Raw genomic sequence first — 27,061 nt, 5'->3', positions numbered from 1 at the left:
ATTCCATGAATTGATAGGTAAGGATCGCTGTCGAACAGCTCTTCTTAATTTCTTCTGGAAGGCAGCTATTTTCAGAGAATTTATGGAGTGTTGTGATTAACTTGGCTACGGGGTTGTTTTACGTAGCAAGCCCAACTGTGGAAGCAACTTCTACAAGCATCCAAATCATTGGCCATCTACTTCTTAGATCAAATCCAAACGCACCATCTTTTTTATTCCAAAATCCAGCTATCAAAAAGAAAAGGTTATTTGTGCTAATCCGAGCACACTGACAAGTGACAATAAGAGCCATCTCATAATAAACATTTCCAATGGAACAAACCATCTTGAAGATGCGTTGTTTTAGAGTTTTAAACGACCGCGCGAGGCAAGCGGAGAGGCAAGCCTGTGTGTGTGTGTGGGGGGGGGGGGGGGGGGGGGGGGGGGGGGGGCATGGTGCGGACGAATTGGATGCAGGGGAAGGCCAATGTGAGGATGTTGTCGACAAGGCGATGAGGAACAATGGTTCCAACTATCAATATTAGTAGAACGTCCGTGCGTTGTCACGGTCTTTTGAAAAAAAAAATAGATGCTACTCACGGAGCTAAAATAACCAAATAGCTGTTTGTTTCAGACTCTAGATTCAGTTTCACTAGCAATGTTGACTTCATTGGCAAAGCTGATTCGAAATAGTTTTGTTTCAAATTCCAGATTCAGCTTCACAGGCAAGGCAAAGATGAATCTGGTCTCTAAAGCTAAAACAAATGGGGCCTTCGGTGGTGAGGCTGATTCATAGAATCAGAATCAGGTTCACCACTGAAGTGAATCTACAGGTGATTCGACACCAATCAAAGCTGAAACAAACAGAATCTTATGCCACTAAGTGAATCCAGAGGTGTTTGGAATCCAATTGAAGTTGGAACAAATAGGGCCTTTAAGGTTGCGCATACTCCAGCCCAATTTGGCTTGAGGGCACCTGTCCCTTTCTCGGTTTGAATGGTCTGGTACTAGCCATATTGCTGGGCACAAGTCTAAGCATCACATTTTTCCTTTAGCACCGTCAGTAACCAAGACAAGTTGTGCTACAGGTTACAACATAAATAGCTACTGTACATGGTAAAATACAACAGCTCTTCATGAGAACAGCACACCTTTAGATTGTGTTGAGGTTGGATTTCTTTTCCTTATCCTAACACCAGATATATTTGAACATAATCATAGTCAAGCATGATGATGTCTCAAGAATCCAAACAAACACCAGATTTTTCGCCCTTCTGCATATGTTTCCACAACTTAGCATTGTTATCCACATACAGAAAAAGATAAGGCTATATGGTTTGAAAACATCAAAATAAGACCATAAATGCTGATAACAGAGACACTGTTCCTACATTAGTAGGATTCTGCTAGTCGCAAGTTGCCTCATTCAAGTACAAACATCATATGCAATTTGATCCTAAACAGCATGCAGATTGAAGGGGAAGTAAATCCGATAATTTTCACATTGTGTATATCCTTAGGGTGCAATGAGCCCATGTTCGACGGATCCAATCTATTCGCCAGACCTCAGATATGAACCACCACTATATGCATAGCATAGACAAACTGCTGCCTAACCAAATACAAAAGATTCGTGCGTATTGCGTTGGGAGCCACCAATGAATTGACCTAGCCACACAAAGATCCCAACTGAGCCAGCAAGGGAATTATGCATCAACTGTCTATTGGCATTATTTATACCTTCACTATTCAATGGCTAGTGTGAGGTGCTGTGACTCTGTTTCCTCCTTCGGATCAACAAACTGCAACGCGAGGAATCCGTAGTTTAGAATCTTTTGCCTTGATGTTCTTCCTCAGTTCCTCGAAAGATTCAGGTATAGAGTGGTACTCGTGAAACATGAGTCCTTTTGTCCTTCATAGGGGAAGAGAAGACAATCATAATGTAGTATCACACATGACACATGCAAAGAAGAAAAATTAAGAAAAACAGACTTACCACTCATGAGGATGGCAGTAGGTTAGAAGATGGTCAGCAATGGTGAAAGGCGCACGGAGGGTCGGATCCTATCCTTCCCGTCATGTATTTGGCATGACACTGCTAGCCGCTCAGAGAAACCTGTCCTTACGGAGTGCACCACAACAGGGTCACGGTGCAAAGAGAAGTAAATGGAGTTGCTGTTCACAGAAGGGAGGTCCCTGGCTGAAACAGAGAGGGACCGATCCCTGCTGAGGAACAGCGCGTGGCCACTGAGGCAGTTCACTGGGATCAGCTCACCGCGGTCGATGTCCAACGCAAATAGCTTATAGGCATGTTGCTGAAAGGGCTCCGTGCCACAATGTTGTGCAGTTAAATGGTGGACGGCAAGCAGCACCCGCCCACCGGACTCCACGAGGAAGTAGCCACATAGCCCCGGATCACCAAAATCATTTGGAACACGAGCAAGCACAGGATGTGGTGATCTCGGGTACAGCTGCATGATCTTCCTTGAGCCACCCATGGCGACCGTCGCGTAAAGCCTTCCTTGGAAGGGCAAGATGCTTTTAAGGAAGAGCCCTTGGTGGAGGACCTCCCAAGTTGGGCGGCCAGCCTCGGCGCCGATCACCACATGTGTCCACGGGAACCATGCCACCACGGCAATGGAGGTCGCGGACGCGCTGCAGACCGCGGCATTCATGTCAAGCACAGAGTTCCGGTTCCTGACAGCGTCGTGGAACACGGGGACGAGGGACGGGAGGTCGACCACGACCCGTGTGAAGGGATGCAGCACCCGGACGGCGGCGGTGCGTTTGTTCAGAAGAATGATCAGTCCTCGGGTGAAACCGATGATCCTGTGGCGCCGGAGCTCCGGTAGGCGGACGCGGAGGCGCCTGGCTGTCCGCGTGTGGAAGAAGCCGATCTCGCCGGCGTCGTCCGGGCGTACCCCGTCGCCGTCGCAGAGGGCGACCCAGCCGCGCGGCCAGAGGTCCGGTCTGCTCAGGGTGGGGTCGCGCGCGTCGCTCGTGCAGCTGCGCCAGCCGGAGCAGACGGCCCGGAAGACGATGTAGTCCACCACGTCGCCGGCCAGCAGGCGGCTGGTGACGAGGTGAACTACATCGGTGGGGAGGGAAGCCCAGCCGCTTGCCTCAGGGGTCCGCCGGCGCTTGCAGGCGGAGAGGGGGACCAAGGAGGGACCTTTGCGCCGCCTTCCCGCCGTCGGAGTAGAAGGGGGTAACTTTTTCCCCATCGCGCGCAGCCTCGGCTTGCTCAGATCGATCTCCTCCGCCCTCTCCTCCATCTATATCTATAGGCCGTCTCGTCTCCGACACCGGCCGGAACTTGGACTGCAGGGAGATCCGAGGAGCGACGGGAAATCCGAGGACTGAGCGGAAATCCGAGGGAGGAAGAAGCCTTCGACGTCGCGGATCCGGAAAATCGGGAAGAAATTAACTAGGGAAGAGGTGAGGAAGAAACTTACGGCCGCCGGTGCCGCCGGGGTCGGGGTGAGAGGCCGGAGGGGATGGAGGCACGCCGCCGTGGAACACTCAATGGGATAAGAAACACCTCTTTTATTTCTTTAATCCAAACTAGTCATGGCCATGGGCAGCCCGACCCGAACGGCCCGGCCCGAAAAAGCCCGACCTGGCCCGGCCCAATGCTGCTCCCGGGCCTAGATTTTGAGCCCGAAGGCCAGGCCCGGGCCCGTTGTTTTCACGATTTCCTAAAGGGGCCTGGCCCGAGGCCCGACGGCCTTTTACGCATGCAGGCCGGGCTTGGGCCCAAAACCAGGCCCGGGCCTGGGTTTTTTTCGTCGGGCTTGGCTTGGCCTGGCCCGGCCCGAGGTATGTTCAGGTATAATCCAAACACTGGAGCAGAGCTTTTTTTTAGGTGTACACGCCGGAGTAGAGCTGGCATGACGTTCCGGCCGGCACGTTGGCCTGTTTAGCAATCTCTCGGTTGCATATTTTCCAGCCTGTTGGGCTGGCGGGCTGTGTCGTGCCAGTCCGCGTGCCCAGCCTTCAGGCCCAGGCATGGCTCTAGATGTGTCGCGTGCAAAGCACATCCTGTTTAGCATGTGCCATGTCTGGCCCATGCCAGGCCATGCCGGCGTGCTCGCGCCGGGCCTGGTTGGCCAGCTTTGTGTCGGATGGGTGAAAATGCAACTCACTTGAAAAAATCTGCCCACCACAGGCACACCCGGACGCTTCCATAGAAAGGGTCGGATGGCCTCTGAGGCAGCCACACTTCTTAAATTTAAACCCTCAAATTCATCACAATTCAACAATGCAACGAAGCAAAATAAAACACGATCCAACAATCCAGACATGCCAAAATAAAATTCAAGTTTGGACCACGCTTGGCTAATTTGATGGATCACTAGTTGGACGTCATTTGTTGTCTTCACTGATACAACCTAAACTATTTTAGAAGGTAAATTAATGCATAGTTTTCTAAAATATCTCCAATAAAAATTTCATTTTCTACAATATACTTGTATGAATATTGTTGTGATGACGTACCTTGCCGGTTAGCAACCACAATAGGGTGATGTCAGATCTTCTCGTGCCTCCTGTACAATGGCGAGCGCTTGTACCTAGACCCGACGTGCTAGGGTTTCTCGTGCCTCCCGTCGGTGTCTCCGTTGGTCTACCTCGTCTCCTGTGGTCTTAGGGCCATGGAGGCATGGTGGACCTCATCCCTTGTCGGCGGGAGGGCTTCGTTTCTAATGTTTCTTGAGTTTTGTTAGGGTTTATGTCCTGCTTAGAGATGCGAGGTAGCTGCTGCTCTCTGTAGATGGAATGAGGTTCTCACTACTGAGTGAAAGAATTTGGAGAGGCGTGGAAGCGTATGCTTTCCGCAGGGACGCGTGCGTGTTTATATAGCTCAACAAGTTACAAGATCGGCAGGTTGTTTGTAGTCTTGATCCATACTCCAAGCTATACATGAGATGAGATCATATCTACTCTAACAACCTGCCTAGTTTTACACAATACGCACGCATACACTATCGTGACACAAATGTCACGTTACACAAATACATAAATACAAGCCTATCATTTAACATCCTCCCTCAATCTCAACACATCAAGGTTTAGATGTTTCTGAAGGTTTGGAGCTGTCGAACTTGTAGTGGTTTAGTAAAACCATCGACCACTTGATCTCCATTTGGAATAAACTTTATCTCTAACTTTTGCTGACCAACTCTTTCTCGAACAAAATGAAAATGAATCTCTATGTGTTTTATTCTCGCATGAAACACAGGATTTGCAGAAAGATATGTTCCTCCAAGATTATCACACCATAAGTGTGACACATGTGGTCTATAGACACCCAAATCATCAAGTAGCGTTTCCACCCACATTACCTCTGCAGTAGCATTTGCTAGTGACTTGTATTCTGCCTCAGTACTGGATCGTGAGATAGTTGCTTGTTTCTTTGCTTGCCATGATACAAGGTTGGAGCCAAGAAACACTGCAAAGCCCCCTGTGGACTTTCTATCATCTGGGCATCCTGCCCAACTTGCATAAGAGAAAGCACTTACTATAGTTGATGGAGACTTGCATATATTTAGCACTTACTATAGTTGATGGAGACTTGCATATACTTAGTCCAACTCCAATACTTCCTCGAATACATCTCAGTATTATTTTCACAGTTGTCCAATGTAAAGAGGTTGGTGCATGCAAGAACTGACAAACCTTATTAACTGAAAAAGATATGTCAGGTCTTGTTAGTGTAAGATACTGAAGTGCTCCAACTATGCTTCGGTATTTTGTTCCCTCTTCTGGACTTAGCAGTTTACCCTCATTCAGAAAACTTTTCTGTGGTTGACATAGGTGTACTAGAAGGTTTACAATCCTTCATCCCTACATGACTTAAATATTAGAGGCATATTTCTCTTGAGTGAGCAAAATGCCATCTTGCACCTTCTTTACTTCAATGCCTAAGAAGTAGTGCAATTCTCCCAAATCTTTTAATGCAAATTCACTTTTTAAGTTTCTTAGCAAGGCTAATGTGGCATCTTGTGAGGAGCTTGCTGCAATTATGTCATCAACATAAATCAGCATGTATATGATCACCTTTCCTTTTTTGAAGAAGAACAAGGAAGTATCTCCCTTTGATGGACAAAATCCAAGTTGCTGCAACTTAAGGCTCGGTCTTGAATACCATGCCCTTGGTGCTTGTTTCAAACCATACAAGGTTTTATCCAACCTACATACATAGTTAGGTTTGGAGCTATTTTCAAAGCCTGGTGGTTGCCGCATATAGACCTCTTCCTCGAGCACGCCGTGTAGAAACGCATTCTAAACATCCAATTGGCGAAAGTTCCATCCCCTGGAAACAGCAACAGACAGAATAAGTCTGATAGTAGCAACCTTCACTACTGGACTGAAGGTGTCCTCATAATCAATGCCATAACATTGTTTAAAACCCTTAGCTACTAGCCTAGCTTTATATCTATCTATTGTTCCATCTGCCTTCTTTTTAATTTTGTATACCCATTTACAATGTATGATATTCCCTCCTGGCTTTGGTGGAACTAGATGCCAAGTTTTGTTCTTCATTAAAGCATCATACTCAATACTCATAGTATTTTTCCAATTTTTATCATGCAATGCTTCTAGCACGTCCTGTGGCTCCCCAGCAGCTGCAAAGTTTGCAAACTTAAATTTTTTGTCATACCTGACCGTGCCATCCTTGGGCACTAAAGGTTTGGTAATACCTCGTTGTAAACGAGTGAACCGCATGGTTATAGTTGGTGTAGCCTGCTACATCTTGAGCTTGCGTTGGTTTTCCTTGAAGAGGAAAGGGTGATGCAGCACAGTAGCGTAAGTATTTCCCTCAATTTTTGAGAACCAAGGTATCAATCCAGTAGGAGGCTCCTCAAAAGTCCCACGCACCTACACAAACAAACAAGAACTCGCAACCAACGCAATAAAGGGGTTGTCAATCCCTTCACGGCCACTTGCGAGAGCTCTGATAGAGATAATATGATAAGATAATATTTTTGGTATTTTTGTGATATAGATTGGAAAAGTAAAAGATGCAAATAAAAGTAGATTGAAAGCTTATATGATAAAAGATAGACCCGGGGGCCATAGGTTTCACTAGCAGCTTCTCTCAAGATAGCATAAGTATTACGGTGGTGAACAAATTACTGTCGAGCAATTGATAGAAAAGCGAATAATTATGAGATTATCTAGGCATGATCATGTATATAGGCATCACATCCGTGACAAGTAGACCAAAACGATTCTGCATCTACTACTATTACTCCACACATCGACCGCTATCCAGCATGCATCTAGAGTATTAAGTTCATAAAGAACAGAGTAACGCATTAAGAAAGATGACATGATGTAGAGGGATAAACTCATGCAATATGATATAAACCCCATATTTTTATCCTCGATGCCAACAATACAATACGTGCCTTGCTGCCCCTGCTGTCACTGGGAAAGGACACCGCAAGATTGAACCCAAAGCTAAGCACTTCTCCCATTGCAAGAAAGATCAATCTAGTAGGCCAAACAAACTGATAATTCGAAGAGACTTGCAAAGATAACCTAATCACACATAAAAGAATTCAGAGGAGATTTAAATATTTCTCATAGATAAACTTGATCATAAACCCAAAATTCATCGGATCTCGACAAACACACCGCAAAAAGAGTTACATCGAATAGATCTCCAAGAAGATCGAGGAGAACTTTGTATTGAGATTCAAAGAGAGAGAAGAAGTCATCTAGCTAATAATTATGGACCCAAAGGTCTGTGGTAAACTACTCACAACTCATCGGAAGGGCTATGGTGTTGATGTAGAAGCCCTCCGTGATCGATTCCCCCTACGGCGAAGCGTCGGCGAAGGCTCCAAGATGGGATCTCACGGATACAGAAGGTTACGGCGGCGGAAATAGTTTTTCGTGGTCGCTTATAATGTTTTCGGGGTACATGGGTATATATAGGAGGAAGAAGTAGGTCGGTGGACGCTCGAGGGGCCCACGAGACATGGGGGCGCGCCTAGTAGGGGGCGCGCCCTCCACCCTCGTGGCCGCCTCGTTTGTTTCTTGACTTCCACTCCAAGTCCTCTGGATCACGTTTGTTCCAAAAAGATCGCTCGCAAAGGTTTCATTCCATTTGGACTCCATTTGATATTCCTTCCTTCGAAACACTGAAATAGGCAAAAAAACAGCAATTCGGGCTGGGCCTCCGGTTAGTAGGTTAGTCCCAAAAATGATATAAAAGTGTAAAGTAAAGCCCATAAACATCCAAAACGGGTAATATAATAGCATGGAACGATCAAAAATTGTAGATACGTTGGAGACGTATCAAGCATTCCCAAGCTTAATTCCTGCTCGTCCTCGAGTAGGTAATGATAAAAACAGAATTTTTGATGTGAAATGCTACCTAGCATAATTCTCAATGTAGTTTTCTTTATTGTGGCATGAATGTTCAGATCCAAATGATTCAAAATAAAAATTCATATTGACATAAGAAATAATAATACTTCAAGCATACTAATAAAGCAATCATGTCTTCTCAAAATAACATGGCTAAAGAAAGTTATCCCTACAAAATCAGATAGTCTGGCTATGCTCTATGTTCATCGCACAAAGTATTTAATCATGCACAACCCCGATGACAAGCCAAGCAATTGTTTCATACTTTAGTCATCTCAAACCTTTTCCAACTTTCATGCAATACATGAGCGTGAGCCATGGACATAGCACTATATGTGGAATAGAATGATGGTTGTGGAGAAGACAAAAAAGGAGAAGATAGTCTCACATCAACTAGACGTACCAACGAGCTATGGAGACGCCCGTTAATAGATATCAATGTGAGTGAGTAGGGATTGCCATGCAACGGATGCACTAGAGCTATAAATGTATGAAAGCTCAACAAAAGAAACTAAGTGGGTGTGCATCCAACTTGCTTGCTCACGAAGACCTAGGGCATTTTGAGGAAGCCCATCATTGGAATATACAAGCCAAGTTCTATAATGAAAAATTCCCACTAGTATATGAAAGTGACAACATAGGAGACTCTCTATCATGAATATCATAGTGCTACTTTGAAGCACAAGTGTGGTAAAAAGGATAGTAGCATTGCCCCTTATCTCTTTTTTCTCATTATTATTTTTTCTTCTTTTTTTTCTTTCTTCTATTTTTTTTCTCTTTTTTTGTGGGCTTCTTTGGCCTCTTTTATTTTTATAAAGTCCGAAGTCTCATCCCGACTTGTGGGGGAATCATAGTCTTCATCATCCTTTCCTCACTTGGGACAATGCTCTAATAATGAAGATCATCACACTTTTATTGATTTATAACTCAAGAATTACAACAATACTTAGAACAAAATATGACTCTATGTGAATGCCTCCGGCGGTGTACCGGGATATGCAATGAACCAAGAGTGACATGTACGAAAATTATGAAGGTAGCTTTGCCACAAATACGATGTTAACTACATGATCATGCAAAGAGCAATATGACAATGATGATGCGTGTCATAATAAACGGAACGGTGGAAAGTTGCATGGCAATATATCTCGGAATGGCTATGGAAATGCCATAATAGGTAGGTATGGTGACTGTTTTGAGGAAGGTATAAGTTGGGTGTATGATACCGGCGAAAGTTGCGCGGCACAAGAGAGGCTAGCAATGGTGGAAGGGTGGAAGTGCGTATAATCCATGGACTCAACATTAGTCATAAAGAACTCATATACTTATTGCAAAAATCTACAAGTCTTTGAAAACAAAGTACTATGCGCATGCTCCCAGGGGGATAGATTGGTAGGAAAAGACCATCGCTCGTCCCCGACCGCCACTCATAATGAAGACAATCAATAAATAAATTATGCTCCGACTTCATCACAAAGCGGTTCACCATACGTGCATGCTACGGGAATCACAAACTTCAACACAAGTATTCTTTAAATTCATAATCAGCCAACTAGCATGACTCTAATATTACCACCTCTATATCTCAAAACAATTATCAAGAATCAAATTGATTATAGCATCCAATTCACTTCCTATGACAGTTTTTATTATACCCAACTTGGATGCCCATCACTTTAGGACCAATTTTATAACCATAGCAAACACCATGCTGTTCTAAAAGACTCTAAAAATAATATAAGTGAAGCATGAGAGATCAACAATTTCTCCAAAATTAAGCCACCGCCGTGCTCTAAAAAGTATAAGTGAAGCATATAGAGCAAAACTATCTAGCTCAAAAGATATAAGTGAAGCACAAAGAGTATTCTAATAAATTCCTATCATGTGGGTTTATCCCAAAAGGTGTGTACAGCAAGGATGATTGTGGTAAACTAAAAAGCAAAGACTAATTTCATACAAGACGCTCCAAGCAAAACACATATCATGTGGTGAATAAAAATATAGCTCCAAGTAAAGTTACCGATAGACGAAGACGAAAGAGGGGATGCCTTCCGGGGCATCCCCAAGCTTAGGATTTTGGTTATCCTTGAATATCTTGGGGTGCCATGGGCATCCCCAAGCTTAGGATCTTGTCACTTCTTATTCCATAATCCATCAAATCTTTACCCAAAACTTCAAAACTTCACAACACAAAACTTAACAGAAATTCTCGTAAGCTCTGTTAGCGAAAGAAAACAAAACACCACTTCAAGGTACTGTAATGAACTCATTATTTATTTATATTAGTGTTAAACCTACTATATTCCAACTTCTATATGGTTTATAAACTATTGTACTAGCCATAGATTCATCAAAATAAGCAAACAACACACGAAAAACAGAATCTGTCAAAACCAGAACAGTCTGTAGTAATCTGTAACTAACGCAAACTTCTGGAACTCAAAAAATTCTACCAAAATAGGACGACCTAGACAATTTGTTTATTGATCTACTGCAATTGGAATAAGTATTTTATCACGTTCTGGTGAGTTTAAACAATTGTTTTCGTGAACAGAAAGTTTCTGGAATTTTCAGCAAGATCAAATAACTATCGTCCAAGAAGACCCTATAGGTTTAACTTGGCACAAACAGTAATTAAAACATAAAAACACATCTAAACAGAAGGTAGATGAAATATTTATTACTAAACAGAAGCAAAAACAAAAAACAAAAATAAAATTGGGTTGCCTCCCAACTAGCGCTATTGTTTAACGCCCAAGCTAGGCATAAAAGCGAGGATAGATCTAAGTGGTGCCCTCTTTGGCACTCAATTCATAAGTAGCTCTCATGATAGATTCATAAGGTAATTTAACTTTATTTATTGGAAAGTGCTCCATGCCTTTCCTTAATGGAAATTGGAATCTAATGTTCCCTTCCTTCATATCAATAATTGCACCAATCGTTCTAATGAAAGGTCTACCAAGAATAATAGGACAAGAAAGATTGCAATCTATGTCAAGAACGATAAAATCTACGGGCACATAATTCCTATTTGCAACAATAAGAACATCATTGATTCTTCCCATAGGCTTTTTAATAGTGGAATCCGCAAGGTGCAAATTTAAAGAGCAATCATCAAGATCATGGAAACCTAGAATATCACATAAAGTTTTCGGAATCGTGGAAACACTAGCACCCGAATCACACAAAGCATAGAACTCATGATCTTTAATTTTAATATTTATAGTAGGTTCCCACTCATCATTAAGTTTTCTAGGTATAGAAACTTCCAAATTAAGTTTTTCATCATAAGATTGCATCAAGGCATCAACAATATGTTTGGTAAAAGCTTTATTTTGACTATAAGCATGAGAAGAATTCAACACGGATTGCAACAAGGAAATACGATCTACTAAAGAACAATTATCATAATTAAATTCCTTGGAATCCAAGATAGTGGGTTCAATGCTATTTAAAGTCTTGACCTCACCAACCCCACTTTTACCAAATTTAGCATCAAGATCTAAAAACTCCGAATCATTGGGACACCTTTTAACTAAACTTGACTCATCTCCAGTCCCATCATTATTAATATTCATATTGCAAAACAAAGATTTAGTAGGGGACACATCAATAACTTTTAGATCTTCATCATTATTTTCATGGGAACTAGAAGAACACGCTTTTACAAAGCAATCTTTCTTAGCACGCAATCTCGCGGTTCTTTCTTTGCACTCATCAATGGAAATTCTCATAGTTTTGAGAGACTTATTGATATCATGCTTAGGTGGAATAGATCTAAGTTTCAAAGAATCAACATCAAGCGAAAGTCTATCAACGTTCCTAGCCAAATCGTCAACTTTAAGCAATTTTTCTTCAAGCAAGGCATTAAAATTCTTTTGAGAGATCATAAATTCTTTCATACTATTCTCAAAATCAGAGGGCATCTTATTAAAATTACCATAAGAATTATTGTAGGAATTTCCATAATTATTAGAGGAATTACTAGGGAACGGTCTAGGATTAAAGTTTCCCCTATAAGCATTGTTACCAAAATTATTCCTACCAACAAAATTCACATCCATAGATTCATTATTATTCTCAATCAAAGTAGACAAAGGCATATCATTGGGATCAATAGGAGCATTCTTAGTAGCAAAAAATTTCATAAGTTCATCCATCTTTCCACTCAAAACATTAATTTCTTCTATAGCATGCACTTTTTTACTAGTAGATCTTTCGGTGTACCATTGAGAATAATTAGCCATAATGTTATCAAGGAGTTTATTAGCTTCCCCTAAGGTGATTTCCATAAAAGTGCCTCCTGCGGCCGAATCTAAAAGATTTCTAGAAGCAAAATTCAATCCAGCATAACAATTTTGTATGATCATCCATAAATTCAAACCATGTGTAGGGCAATTGCGAATCATCAATTTCATTCTTTCCCAGGATTGGGCAACATGCTCATGATCAAGTTGTTTAAAATTCATAATATCGTTCCTAAGAGAGATGATCTTAGCAGGAGGAAAATACTTAGAGATAAAAGCATCTTTGCACTTATTCCATGAATCAATACTATTCTTAGGCAAAGACGAAAACCAAGCTTTAGCACGATCTCTAAGTGAAAATGGAAATAAATTCAATTTAACAATATCATTATCCGTATCTTTCTTCTTTTGCATCTCACACAAATCAACAAAGTTGTTTAGATGGGTAGCGGCATCTTCACTAGGAAGGCCAGAAAATTGATCTTTCATAACAAGATTCAGCAAAGCAGCATTGATTTCACAAGACTCAACATCATTAAGAGGAGCAATCGGAGTACTAAGGACATCATTATTATTGGTATTGGAAAAATCACACAATTTGGTATTATCTTGCGCCATTGCGACAAGCAATCCAACACACAAGCAAACAAAAAAGTCAAGTGAAAAAGAGAGGAGATTGGGAAAGAGAGGGCGAATAAAACAGCAAGGGTGAAGTGGGGGAGAGGAAAATGAGAGGCAAATGGCAAATAATGTAATGTGAGGGAGATGAGTTGGTGATGGGTACTTGGTATGTCTTTGTAGCGACCAGACCTCAAACAGTCCGATCTCTGTGCATCAGTGTCATCCCTGGATCGGTAATGCTGACACACACAGTACTTGAAGGATTTATAACAAAGTAGCAATCACACACTTATTACACCGAATAGTCTCAAAAGAGAACTTATTACAATAAATATGGCTTAAGGCCATCTAAATACGATAACAGCGGAAGGCTTGGAAGATAAAGTGAGTCCGTCAACTCCAACGGCATCACTGAGTATAAGACCACGACCTATGGCACCTTACTCGTCGTCTGAAAAGTCTGCAACATGAACGTTGCAGCCCGAAAACGGGTCAGCACATGGAATATGCTGGCAATGTAACACATAGAGAGTAATGAACAGAGTAAGGCTATCACTACATGCATATATGGCTGGTGGAAAGCTCTATGGTTACAGTTTTGCATAAATCCAGTTTTTCCCTACAACAAAGGAATAAATTTTATTTAACTATCAAGGTGGTTGTTAAACATTGAGAAGGTTCCTCCAACTCAATCCCAATTAAGTATCATCATTAAACCCAATCAAATTAAATTAAGTAACATGATGAGATCCACATGATAATCCAAGAAATAGATACTCAAGATGTCCATAACTGGGGACACGGCTAACCATGATTAGTTTGTACACTCTGCAGAGGTTTGCACACTTTTCCCCACAAGACTCGATCTCCTCCGTTTGATTTCTCTGTAGCGACCAGACCTCAGACGGTCAAGTCTCTGTGCATCAGTGTCATCCCTGGATCAGTAATGCTGACACGCACAGTACTCGAAGGATTTATAACAGAGTAGCAATCACACACTTATTACATCGAATATCTCAAAAGAGAACTTATTACAATAAATATGGCTTAAGGCCATCTAATAACGATAACAGCGGAAGGCTTGGAAGAATAGCGAGTCCATCAACTCCAACGGCATCACTGAGTATAAGACCACGACCTACGGCACCTTACTCGTCGTCTGAAAAGTCTGCAACATGAATGTTGCAGCCCGAAAACGGGTCAGCACATGGAATATGCTGGCAATGTAACACATAGAGAGTAATGAACAGAATAATGCTATACTACATGCATATTTGGCTGGTGGAAAGCTCTATGGTTACAGTTTTGCGAAAAGCCAATTTTTCCGTACTGCAAAGGAATAAATTTCTATCATGGTGGTTGTTGAACATTGAGAATGGTTGACAGCATTCTCAATCCCAATTAAGTAACATCATTAAACCCAACAAAATTAATTAAAGTAACATGATGAGATTCACATGATAATCCAGATACTAGATACTCAAGTTGTCCATAACCGGGGACACGGCTAACCATGATTAGTTTATACACTCTGCAGAGGTTTGCGCACTTTCCCCACAAGACTCGATCTCCTCCGTTGGGATTCTCGCGCTACATGGTGTTTGAGAAACGGATGACCAAGACATAGTCTTTCAGAAGCGTTAGCACCTTACGATCGGGTAGACAGTACCACCTACATCCCCTACATCTGCTAGTCTACCACTGTAAGAGTTCAACAACTTAATCAACTATGCTAGAGCCCATAATAGCTTGTGGCTGCACACGGAAGTTTCTAGCATGAATAATCTCATGATCCCTTTGGGCCCGGGTGGCGGTCCATAAAAAAACAGGCAATCGCTGGAATACCCAGGTGCCTCAATCCACCCAGATGTGTGTTTAAGTTGCCACCTTAAGTAAACCATTAAATTAACAATCTCACATCTGTCATGGATACACTCACCCAATCCACGTCTACTAGCATAGCATAGCAATACAAGCAAACGTAGAAGTAACTCCCAAGGGTTTGATAATAAAACAGGTAATAGGTACTACCTCATCTACTTCCCAAAACCCACAATTTAATTAGATCCTAACCATGCAATTGTTTGAGGATTGATCTAATGCATAAAAACTGGGTAATGAAAAGTATGATCAAAGTGTTACTTGCCTTGCTGATGATCCGTGAAACCTAGAGATTCGAAGTAGCAAGCGGCGCACTCCGGGTACTCTATGGCAAACAAACAAGCATAAAATAAGCACTCATATAATGCATAGGTAAAACTCAAATAAAAGATCTAACCAGAAACTTCAACTTAAGAACTCCGGTTCGCAAAAAGAATCAAATCAAACGAAGCAACGAAAGTCAAACGGCGAAAGAAACAAGCTTCGTTTACTAATCTGGACCTAAGTCAAATTTTACAGTAGCAAAAACTTGTTTGAGTTGGTTAAACGGAAAGAGGGTTTCGAGGCGAAACTCTAGGCACTTGAATCGCCTGATTCCGATAAACGAGCGAAAAGTTATACTAGAACGAAAAACAGATCGGAAATCGCGATCAGAAATAATCGCGGAAAATTCAAGAAAAAGAAAAACGGACGAACAGGCTAACGAACGAACGTTCGCTGTCTGCGAAAAAAACGAAAACCGTTCGTTAAAACGAACGTACAGACGAACGTCCACTAAATAAACAAATCGAAAAAAACAGATCTAGGTTTTAAAAAAACCGAACGAAAAACCGGCGGAAAAACCGTACGGTTTTCTCGAGGAAAACCGCCGGCGGCAGGGGCGGCGGCGGCGGCGTCCGGCGCGCGGCGGAGGGGCTAGGTTTGGCGCGGCTCAGGTGGGCTGGGGCTCGGGCGGCGCCTTATAAAGGCTCGGCCAGGCGGAGTCCTGGCCGAACACGGCCCAAAGTCGGTTCGCGATTTTTTAAATAATTTCGCGCAGAAAAATAAATAAAATAAATACTAAACGGACTCCAAAAATCCCGAAATAAATTTTCCCCGACTTCTAAAATCAAGCCAGACAAGATGAACATTTATTTGGGTCCTAAATGCAATTTTAAGAAACGCGTATTTTTCCTAAATTCAAATAAAATAGCGAAAAACTTTAAAATAAAATCTTATTTGATTTTTTTATTAAATCCTCAATATTCCTTTATTTTGGGAAAGTCATTTTATTCCCTCTCTCTTATTTTTTGAATTGGAATAATTGAAGATAAAATAAATAAAATCAAATGATCCTATTTTCAAAATTCGAGAAAACTCAAATATGAAAATAACAAAATCCCCAACTCTCTCCGTGGGTCCTTGAGTTGCGTAGAATTTCTAGGATCAAACCAAAATGCAATAAAATATGATATGCAATGATAATCTAATGTATAACAATCCAAATTGAAAATTTGGGATGTTACAAACCTACCCTCTTAAGATGAATCTCGCCCTCGAGATTCGGGTTGGCTAGAAAATAGGTGAGGGTGGTCCTTCCGTAGATCTTCCTCTCGTTCCCAGGTGGCTTCATCCTCGGTATGGTGGCTCCACTGAACTTTGCAAAACTTGATAACCTTGCTGCGCGTGACTCGACTGGCATATTCAAGAATCTTGACTGGTTTTTCCTCATAGGTCAAATCACTATCCAACTGAATCGCTTCCAGTGGCACTGTATCTCTCGGTGGTATATCCGCCATCTCTGCATGGCACTTCTTCAACTGGGAAACATGGAACACATCGTGAACTCCTGACAATCCTTCGGGTAATTCCAACTTGTAGGCAACTTCTCCCATACGCTCCAGAACTTTATATGGTCCTACAAATCGTGGCGCTAACTTTCCCTTAACTCCAAAGCGCTTAACTTCTCGAAGTGGAGATACTCGAAGATAAACTCGGTCTCCGGCTTCGAAAACTATCTCCTTACGTTTTGAATCCGCATAACTCTTCTGCCTGGATTGGGCTACCTTGAGCCTATCGCGAATCAACTTCACCTTCTGTTCAGATTCTTTAATCAAATCTGGTCCAAACAACTGGCGGTCTCCAACTTCGTCCCATAACAATGGTGTTCTACACCTCCTTCCGTACAAAGCTTCGAAAGGGGCCATCTTCAGACTTGATTGATAACTGTTGTTGTAAGAAAACTCTGCATATGGCAAATTATCGTCCCAACTAGATCTGTAATCTAGCACACAAGCTCTCAACATGTCCTCCAGAATCTGATTCACTCTTTCGGTCTGTCCATCTGTCTGTGGATGAAAGGCTGTACTGAATTCTAGCCTAGTACCCGTAGTTTCATGTAACTGATGCGAGAACTTTGAGGTAAACTGGGTTCCTCTATCTGATACTATGCTCCTCGGAACTCCATGCAGACATACGATCCTGGTCATGTATATCTTTGCCAACTTAGCACTGGTGTAAGTGGTCTTCACTGGGATGAAATGAGCTACTTTAGTCAAACGATCGACTACAACCCATATTGAGTCATAGCCTGAACGAATCCTAGGCAATCCCGTGATAAAATCCATGCCTAGTTTATCCCACTTCCATTCGGGTATCGGCAATGGTTGTAGCAATCCTGCTGGCTTCTGATGCTCTGCCTTCACTCTCTGACATACATCGCAAACTACTACATACTCCGCAATATCCTTCTTCATTCCGGTCCACCAGAAAGTATCCTTCAAATCCAAATACATCTTGGTATTTCCTGGGTGAATCGAATACGGCGAATCATGAGCCTCTTGCAGAATGAACTTCCTGATCTCCGGGTCATTAGGCACGTAAACGCGGTCCTCAAACCATAAGGTATCGTGCTCGTCCTCACGAAATCCCTTGGCTTTTCCTTTGCTCATGTTCTCCTTTATCCTGGCAATCTCCTTGTCTGTCTTCTGAGCTTCTCTGATCTTATCCATCAGAGTAGACTGAATCTCCAATGCTGCCACATAGCCTCTCAGAACTATCTCCAAACATAGCTCGCGAAGATCCTTGGCTAATTCCTTCGGTAACACTCCAGTCATGAGTGTGTTGACATGGCTCTTGCGGCTCAACGCGTCTGCTACTATGTTAGCCTTTCCGGGGTGATAATGCAATCTCATATCATAATCCTTTATGAGTTCCAACCATCTCCTTTGCCTGAGATTCAACTCCTTCTACGTGAAGATGTATTTCAAACTCTTGTGATCCGTGTACACTTCACAGTGGTTTCCAATAAGAAAATGTCTCCATGTCTTCAACGCATGCACTACGGCTGCTAACTCCAAATCATGTGTGGCGTAATTCAACTCATGGGGTTTAAGCTGTCGTGAGGCATAGGAAACAACTCTTCCTTCCTGCATGAGCACTGCTCCAAGTCCTCGACGAGAAGCGTCGTAGTAAACTTAATAATCCTTGCGCTGATCTGGCAGAATCAACACTGGTGATGTAACCAAACGTTTCTTCAACTCCTGAAAACTAGCCTCACATTCCTCAGTCCAATTGAACTTGGTGTCCTTCTTCAACAGCTCCGTCATGGGCTTTGCAATCTTCGAGAAATTCTCAATGAACCTCCGGTAGTATCCTGCGAGTCCAAGAAAACTCCGGATCTCTCCAACTGACGTGGGTGATTCCCAGTTTGTCACAGTGACAACCTTGGTGGGGTCTACTGCTATTCCTTCTCCGGATATAACATGTCCGAGAAATCCAACTTCCTTCAACCAGAACTCACATTTGCTGAACTTGGCGTATAACTGATGTTCTCTGAGCTTCTCAAGTACCAAACGCAAATGCTCCTTATGCTCCTCTTCATTCTTTGAGTAGACCAAAATATCATCAATGAACACCACGACGAACTTATCCAGTAACTCCATAAACACCTTGTTCACCAGGTTCATGAAATAGGCAGGTGCGTTAGTCAGACCAAATGACATAACCGTATACTCGTACAAACCATACCTGGTGGTAAAAGCCGTCTTAGGTATATCCTGCTCTCGAATCTTCAGCTGGTGGTATCCTGATCGCAGATCGATCTTGGAAAATACCTTAGCTCCTTGCAATCGGTCAAACAGATCATTGATCATCGGCAGTGGGTACTTGTTCTTGATGGTCACTTCATTCAATCCTCGATAATCAACAACCATTCTTAACGATCCATCCTTCTTCTCCACTAGAAGCACTGGCGATCCCCAAGGTGAAGAACTTGGGCGAATATAACCTTTATCAAATAACTCCTTAATCTGCTTCTTAATCTCCTCCAAATCCTTTGCGGGCATCCTGTACGGTCTCTTAGATATTGGCCCTGTGCCTGGCAAAAGGTCAATAAAAAAATCAATGTCTCTATCCGGTGGCATGCCTGGCAACTCCTCTGGAAATACGTCAGGGAAATCCTTCACCACTGGTACTTCCTCCTATACAACTCCTGATAAGGAATTTACCTGAGTCCTCTTCGGCACATGCCGGGATACATACTTAATCCTTCTTCCTTCTGGGGTGGTAAGCAAAATCGACTTACTGGCGCATTCAATGTTCCCTCCATACTTCGATAACCAATCCATGCCTAATATCACATCCAGTCCTTGCGATTCCAATACTATTAGGTCCGAGGGAAACACGTAGTTACCAATCCTTAATGGTAACCGATCACACCATAAACTAGCCATATACTTTGCTCCTGCCGAGGTTACTTACATGGGTGACCTAAGGGCTTGGGTTGGCAGTTTATACTTATCCACAAATCCCCTTGATATATATGAATGCGATGCACCAGTATCAAAAAGAACGAGTGCAGTAAATGACTTAACCAAAAACTTACCTATTACTGCATCTGGCTGGGCTTCAACCTCCTCCACGCTAACGTGGTTCACATGTCCTTTGTTGAAAGGGTTGGGCTTCTTCCCAGAGCTTCCATTGCCATTTCCATTCTTAGCTTCAGGACATTCATTAGCATAATGTCCAGTCTTCTGGCACTTGTAGCAAGTGACTTGGCTCATATCCCTCTTGGCTGGGGTCGATGGGTTGGTACAGTTCTGTCCGTTGCTTCCTCCATTCCCATTACCATTATTGGGTCCACTATGGTTGTGCGAACCTCCTCCTCCATGGGTATGCTGAAAAGGTCCTCCCGAATTCGGGGTAAAACGTGGCTTCTGATGAGCTCCAGAATTGTACTTCCCTTGTCCATACTTCCTCTTGCGGCTTTCAATCTGCTGCTGCTTCCCTTCAATCATGAGAGCTCTGTCTACCAACTCCTGGTAGTTGTTGAAGGTTGCTACCATCAACTGCATGCTCATCTCATCATTCAGCCCTTCCAGAAACTTCTCCTGCTTGGCTGCATCTGTAGCAACGTCATCTAGGGCATAACGTGCTAGCTTACTGAAATCCTCCACATACTAGCCTACGGTGCGTCCTCCTTGGCGTAGGTTGCGAAACTCACGCTTCTTCATGGCCATAGCTCCTGCGGAAACATGGGCAGTACGAAAGGCTTGCTGAAACTAGTCCCATGTGACAGTGTCAATAGGGTGTGTGGCTGTGTAATTCTCCCACCATGATGCTGCGGGTCCATCAAGCTGATGTGCGGCAAAACGCACTCTCTCCGCATCTGTGCATCCTGCAGTGGTCAACTCCCTTCCAACTTTGTGGAGCCAATCATCTGCAACAATCGGCTCGGTGCTACTGGAATACACCGGCGGATTTAGCCTCAAGAAACGGGTCAAATGGTCAACAGGTGGTGGTGGTGGATTGTTGTTGTTGTTGTTGCCTTGGTTCTGTACTAGTGCTTGCATCAGGACATTCTGCTGCTGAATCAACTGAGTGATCTCCGGCGGGAAGACAAATTCGGTGTCGCATCTCGGAGGCATCTGATGGGTTTAGAAAAGATGAGAATATAGAATAGAATGAGGTCTAGAGAGAGAACACTACCCATATGCTCATGAGACAAACACAATCAATATCACTCAAACCAATTCAATCAAGGCATACAATCGGTCTAACTATCGTTACAAAGTGCTCGGACTATACTATATACATGGGGGTATACTACTACTGATTTTGTGGTCTACTAAAAATTTTGATCGGTCGAAGACTCCATGATATCTGCTCCAGCTTCATCAACAAAATCATCCCACTTGGGTCCGAGTCGGTGTCGTCGATGATGATGTAGTTATCCGGGCAAGCGCAATCTTCGTCTTCTCCTCCTGGTGCTGGGTCTCCCATGAATACTCCGATCTTCTTTACCAGGTCATCATTCTTCTCCAACAACGTGGCTATTTCCTCCTCATATCCATCGCGTGTAGACTTGAGTTCTTCCTCCAGCTCCGTGATCTTGGTCAATGCCTTCTTCAGATCTATCATGCCTGCGCACATCTGGTTCTCCTGGCGACGAATGTGCTGGTTTTTCTCCTGGATGAAAGCTGCAATTGATCTATCCTTATTGGTAGATAGTATCCTTAAGCTCCTTGTGGTAAACTTCTCCAATGCGTCGCATGGTGATGTGGGCTGCCATGCTCTTTCCTAGACTCCAGGTTGGTGCATCAAAGGAAAACTCTATGGGCTCAGTGACGGGCATGAACGTCCTTCCTGGAACTTGAACTTGGATCAACCATCGCTCCTCTTCTGGTAGTGTGGCATTGTAGGTTCCTGTGAAGCTTGGTATTCCGATGTTCAGATATCTAGTGACTTCCTTCAAGTGGCGTCCAAAGGGTGTATCTTCATCCGGCTGCATGAACTTGTTCCTTGCATCCGCCATCCTAAAAGAGTAGAAAATGGAGAGGAGTCAGAAATGAGAAGAGAGTAGTGATCTAGGGTTTAAGCTTAGTGGTCGTGTCCTACAGTCAGCGTGTGCTCTGATACCATCTTGTAGCGACCAGACCTCGGACGGTCAAGTCTCTGTGCATCAGTGTCATCCCTGGACTAGTAATGCTGACACGCACAGTACTCGAAGGATTTATAACAGAGTAGCAATCACACACTTATTACATCGAATATCTCAAAAGAGAACTTATTACAATAAATATGGCTTAAGGCCATCTAATAACGATAACAGCGGAAGGCTTGGAAGATAAGCGAGTCCATCAACTCCAACGGCATCACTGAGTATAAGACCACGACCTACGGCACCTTACTCATCGTCTGAAAAGTCTGCAACATGAACGTTGCAGCCCGAAAACAGGTCAGCACATGGAATATGCTGGCAATGTAACACATAGAGAGTAATGAACAGAATAATGCTATACTACATGCATATTTGGCTGGTGGAAAGCTCTATGGTTACAGTTTTGCGAAAAGCCAATTTTTCCCTACTGCAAAGGAATAAATTTCTATCATGGTGGTTGTTGAACATTGAGAATGGTTGACAGCATTCTCAATCCCAATTAAGTAACATCATTAAACCCAACAAAATTAATTAAAGTAACATGATGAGATTCACATGATAATCCAGATACTAGATACTCAAGTTGTCCATAACCGGGGACACGGCTAACCATGATTAGTTTATACACTCTGCAGAGGTTTGCGCACTTTTCCCCACAAGACTCGATCTCCTTCGTTGGGATTCTCGCACTACATGGTGTTTGAGAAACGGATGACCGAGACATAGTCTTTCAGAAGCGTTAGCACCTTACGATCGGGTAGACAGTACCACCTACATCCCCTACATCTCCTAGTCTACCACTGTAAGAGTTCACACAACTTAATCAACTATGCTAGAGCCCATAATAGCTTGTGGCTGCACACGGAAGTTTCTAGCATGAATAATCTCATGATCCCTTTGGGCCTGGGTGGCGGTCCATAAAAAAAACAGGCAATCGCTAGAATACCCAGGTGCCTCAATCCACCCAGATGTTTGTTTAAGTTGCCACCTTAAGTAAACCATTAAATTAACAATCTTACATCTGTCATGGATACACTCACCCAATCCACGTCTACTAGCATAGCATAGCAATACAAGCAAACGTAGAAGTAACTCCCAAGGGTTTGATAATAAAACAGGTAATAAGTACTACCTCATCTACTTCCCAAAACCCACAATTTAATTAGATCCTAACCATGCAATTGTTTGAGGATTGATCTAATGCATAAAAACTGGGTAATGAAAAGTATGATCAAAGTGTTACTTGCCTTGCTGATGATCCGTGAAACCTAGAGATTCGAAGTAGCAAGCGGCGCACTCCGGGTACTCTATGGCAAACAAACAAGCATAAAATAAGCACTCATATAATGCATAGGTAAAACTCAAATAAAAGATCTAACCAGAAAGTTCAACTTAAGAACTCCGGTTCGCAAAAAGAATCAAATCGAACGAAGCAACGAAAGTCAAATGGCGAAAGAAACAAGCTTCGTTTACTAATCTGGACCTAAGTCAAATTTTACAGTAGAAAAAACTTGCTTGAGTTGGTTAAACGGAAAGAGGGTTTCGAGACGAAACTCTAGGCACTTGAATCACCTGATTCCGATAAACGAGCGGAAAGTTATACAAGAACGAAAAACAGATCGGAAATCGCGATCAGAAATAATCGCGGAAAATCCGAGAAAAAGAAAAATGGACGAACAGGCTAACGAACGAACGTTCGCTGTCTGCGAAAAAAAAACGAAAACTGTTCGTTAAAACAAACGTACGGATGAATGTCCGCTAAATAAACAAAACCGAAGAAAAAAACAGATCTAGGTTTTAAAAAAACCGAACGAAAAACCGGCGGAAAAACCGTACGGTTTTCTCGAGGAAAACCGCCGGCTACCTCCGGCGTGGGGCGGCGGGGTCCGGCGGGTGGGGCGGCAGGGTCCGGCGGGGCGGCGGCGGCGTCCGGCGGGTGCGGCGGCGGGGCTAGGGTTGGCGCGGCTCGGGTGGGCTGGGGGCTCGGGCGCGCCTTATAAAGGCCCAGCCAGGCGGAGTCCTGGCCGAACACGGCCCAAAGTCGGTTCGCATTTTTTAAATAATTTCGCGCAGAAAAACAAAGAAAAGGAATATTAAACTGACTCCAAAAATACCGAAATAAAATTTTCCCGACTTCTAAAATCAAGCCGGACAAGATGAACATTTATTTGGGGCCTAAATGCAATTTGAAAAACGCGTATTTTTCCTAAATTCAAATAAAATAGCGAAAAACTCCAAAATAAAATCGTATTTGATTTTTTTATTAAATCCTAAATATTCCTTTATTTTGGGAAAGTCATTTTATTCCCTCTCTCTTATTTCTAGAATTGGAATAATTGAAGATAAAATAAATAAAATCAAATGATCCTATTTTCAAAATTCGAGAAAACTCAAATATGAAAATAACAAAATTCCCAACTCTCTCCGTGGGTCCTTGAGTTGCATAGAATTTCTAGGATCAAACCAAAATGCAAAAAAATATGATATGGAATGATGATCTAATGTATAACATTCCAAATTGAAAATTTGGGATGTTACAATTTCTTGCACTACATGATGTTTGAGAAACGGATGACCGAGACACAGTCTTTCAGAAATAATAAGTCTTTACTGCGGGTGGACAGTTACACCTACTTTCCCCTACATCTGCTAGCCCACCTCTTCCAGAGGTCATGTAACATACTCAACTATGCTAGAGCCCATAATAGCTTGTGGCTGCACACGGATGTTTCTAGCATGAATAATCTTATGATCCCTTTGAGTCTGGGTGGCGGTCCATAGGATCATCACACGGGTACTCCGAGATATCCAAAAATACAGACAACACTGGATTCTCCAGGTGCCTCAATCCACCCAGATGTGAATTAATGTAGCCACCTTAAATTGAACCATTAATTATCAATCTCACATCTGTCATGAATTCACTCAAACCCAATCCACGTCTACTAGCATCGCATAGCAATATGAGCAACGTAGAAGTAACTCCCAAAGGTTTGATAATAAACAGGGCAATAGGTACTACCTCATCTACATCCCAAAACCCACATGTTAACAGATCCTAATCACGCAGTTGTTTGAGTATTGATCTAATGCAATAAAACTGGGTAGTAAAGAGGTATGATCAAAGTGTTACTTGCCTTGCTGATGATCCACGAAACCTAGAGACTCGTAGTAGCACGCTCCGCACTCTGGGTACTCTATCGCATACAAACAATAACATACATAAGCAATCAAGCAAAGATGCATGGGCAAAACTCAAATAAGAGATCTAACCAGAAAGTTCAACTTAAGAACTTCGTTTTGCAAAAAGAATCAAATCAAACGAAGCAACGAAACTCAAACTGCGAAAGAAACAAGCTTCGTTTACTAATCTGGACTTAACTCAAATTTTACAGTAGCAAAAACTTGTTTAAGTGGGCTAAACAGAAAGAGGGCTTCGAGACGAAACTCTAGGCAATTGAATCGCCTGATTCCGATAAACGAGCGAAAAGTTAAACTAAAACGAAAATCGGATCTGAAATCGCGATCGAAAATAATCGCGAAAAACCTGAGAAAAAGAAAAACTGACGAACAGACTAACGAACGAACGTTCGCTGCCTGCGGCTAAACGGTGAAAACTGTTCGTTAAAATGAATGTCCGAACGGGCGTTCATTAAATAACTAAACTGAGAAAAACCGACCATCCGAAACTAAAAAAAGGATCTAGGGTTTTCTAAAAAAACGAATCGGTTTTCTCCAGAAAACCGGCGGCGGCGGCGGTTACCTCCGGCGAGGTCCGGTCGGGGCGGCGGGGTGGCGGATCGACGGCGGCAGGACGGGCGGCGGCGGCGAGGGGCTCCGGCGGCGGCGGGCGGCGGCGGCTCCGGCGGCGAGGGGCTCCGGCGGCGTCTGTGGGCAGCGGCGGCGGCGCGCGGGACGGGCGTCAGTGGCTAGGGTTAGGGCAACGGGGTGGGCTGGCGGCTCGGTGGCTCGGGGCTCGGCCTTTTAAGAGGCCGGCCGGGTCGGAGTCCAGGACGGACACGACCAGGTTAGGTTGGTGGATTTTTTTTAAATATTCCACGCAAAAAAATGAATAAAAGAAATACTAAGCAGACTCCAAAAATCCTGAAATAAATTTTCCCCGTCCTCTAAAAATAAGCCGGACAAGATGAACATTTATTTAGGACTCTAATGCAATTTTGGAAAACGCATATTTTTCCTATGCAAATAAAATAGCAATAAAATCCCGAATAAAAATATTTATTTGATTTTAACATTTTTCCTTCAGTATTTCATTATTTTTGGGAAAGTCATATTATCCCCACTCATATATTTTAAATATGAAATATTTTTGGAGAGAAAAATAATTAAAACAAATGATCCTCGTTTCGAAATTTGATAAAAATTCAAATATGGAAACCGTGAAATTCCGAACTCTCTCCGTGGGTCCTTGAGTTGCTTAGAATTTCGAGGATCACGAAACGAAATGCAATTAAAATATGCTATGCAATGATGATCTAATGTATAACATTCCAAATTGAAAATTTGGGATGTTACAAACCTACCCCCCTTAAGATGAATCTTACCCTCGAGATTCAGGTTGGCTAGAAAGTAGGTGATGCTTGTCCTTGCGTAGGTCTTCCTCTCGTTCCCAGGTGGCTTCATCTTCGGTATGGTGGCTCCACTGAACTTTGCAAAACTTGATAACCTTGCTGCGGGTGACTCGGCTGGCAAACTCGAGAATCTTGACTGGTTTCTCCTCATAGGTCAAATCACTATCCAGCTGAATCGCGTCCAGTGGCACTGTATCTCTCAGAGGAATATCAGCCATCTCTGCGTGGCACTTCTTCAACTGGGAAACGTGGAACACATCGTGAACTCCTGACAATCCTTTAGGCAACTCCAGCTTGTAAGCAACCTCTCCCATACGTTCCAAAACTTTGTATGGTCCCACAAAACATGGTGCTAATTTTCCCTTAACTCCAAAACGCTTAACTCCTCGAAGTGGGGACACACGAAGATAAACTCGGTCTCCGACTTCGTAAACTGTCTCCTT

The 27,061-nt window shown here is 43.0% G+C and overlaps 1 protein-coding gene across 3 annotated transcripts; it reads right to left on the bottom strand.

Annotated features, from left to right (window-relative positions):
• Positions 1-834: 834 nt before the first annotated feature.
• LOC109745134 (uncharacterized) lies at positions 835-3,503 on the bottom strand. 3 transcript variants are annotated; one of them, XR_005764078.3, is made up of 3 exons: positions 1,976-3,495; positions 1,720-1,891; positions 835-1,253 (listed from the first exon to the last, which is right to left on the bottom strand). XR_005764078.3 is itself a non-coding variant. In XM_020304269.3 (3 exons), exon 2 carries the CDS (start codon positions 3,252-3,254, stop codon positions 1,998-2,000), a length of 1,257 nt encoding a protein of 418 aa, XP_020159858.1. In that variant the 5' UTR covers positions 3,255-3,300; positions 3,435-3,503; the 3' UTR covers positions 1,316-1,891; positions 1,976-1,997. The 3 variants fall into 3 exon arrangements, 2 of the variants coding, with proteins under 2 accessions (XP_020159858.1, XP_020159859.1); XM_020304269.3 differs by lacking the exon at positions 835-1,253 and having other exon boundaries at positions 1,316-1,891; positions 1,976-3,300; positions 3,435-3,503; XM_020304270.4 differs by lacking the exon at positions 835-1,253 and having other exon boundaries at positions 1,316-1,891.
• Between the last annotated feature and the right edge of the window lie 23,558 nt (positions 3,504-27,061).

Source organism: Aegilops tauschii, chromosome 7 (genome assembly GCF_002575655.3).
Source record: "Aegilops tauschii subsp. strangulata cultivar AL8/78 chromosome 7, Aet v6.0, whole genome shotgun sequence".
Taxonomy (NCBI): Eukaryota; Viridiplantae; Streptophyta; class Magnoliopsida; order Poales; family Poaceae; genus Aegilops; species Aegilops tauschii.
Note: the sequence above shows the minus strand (reverse complement) of the source record. Positions and strands in the feature narration are given on the sequence as shown.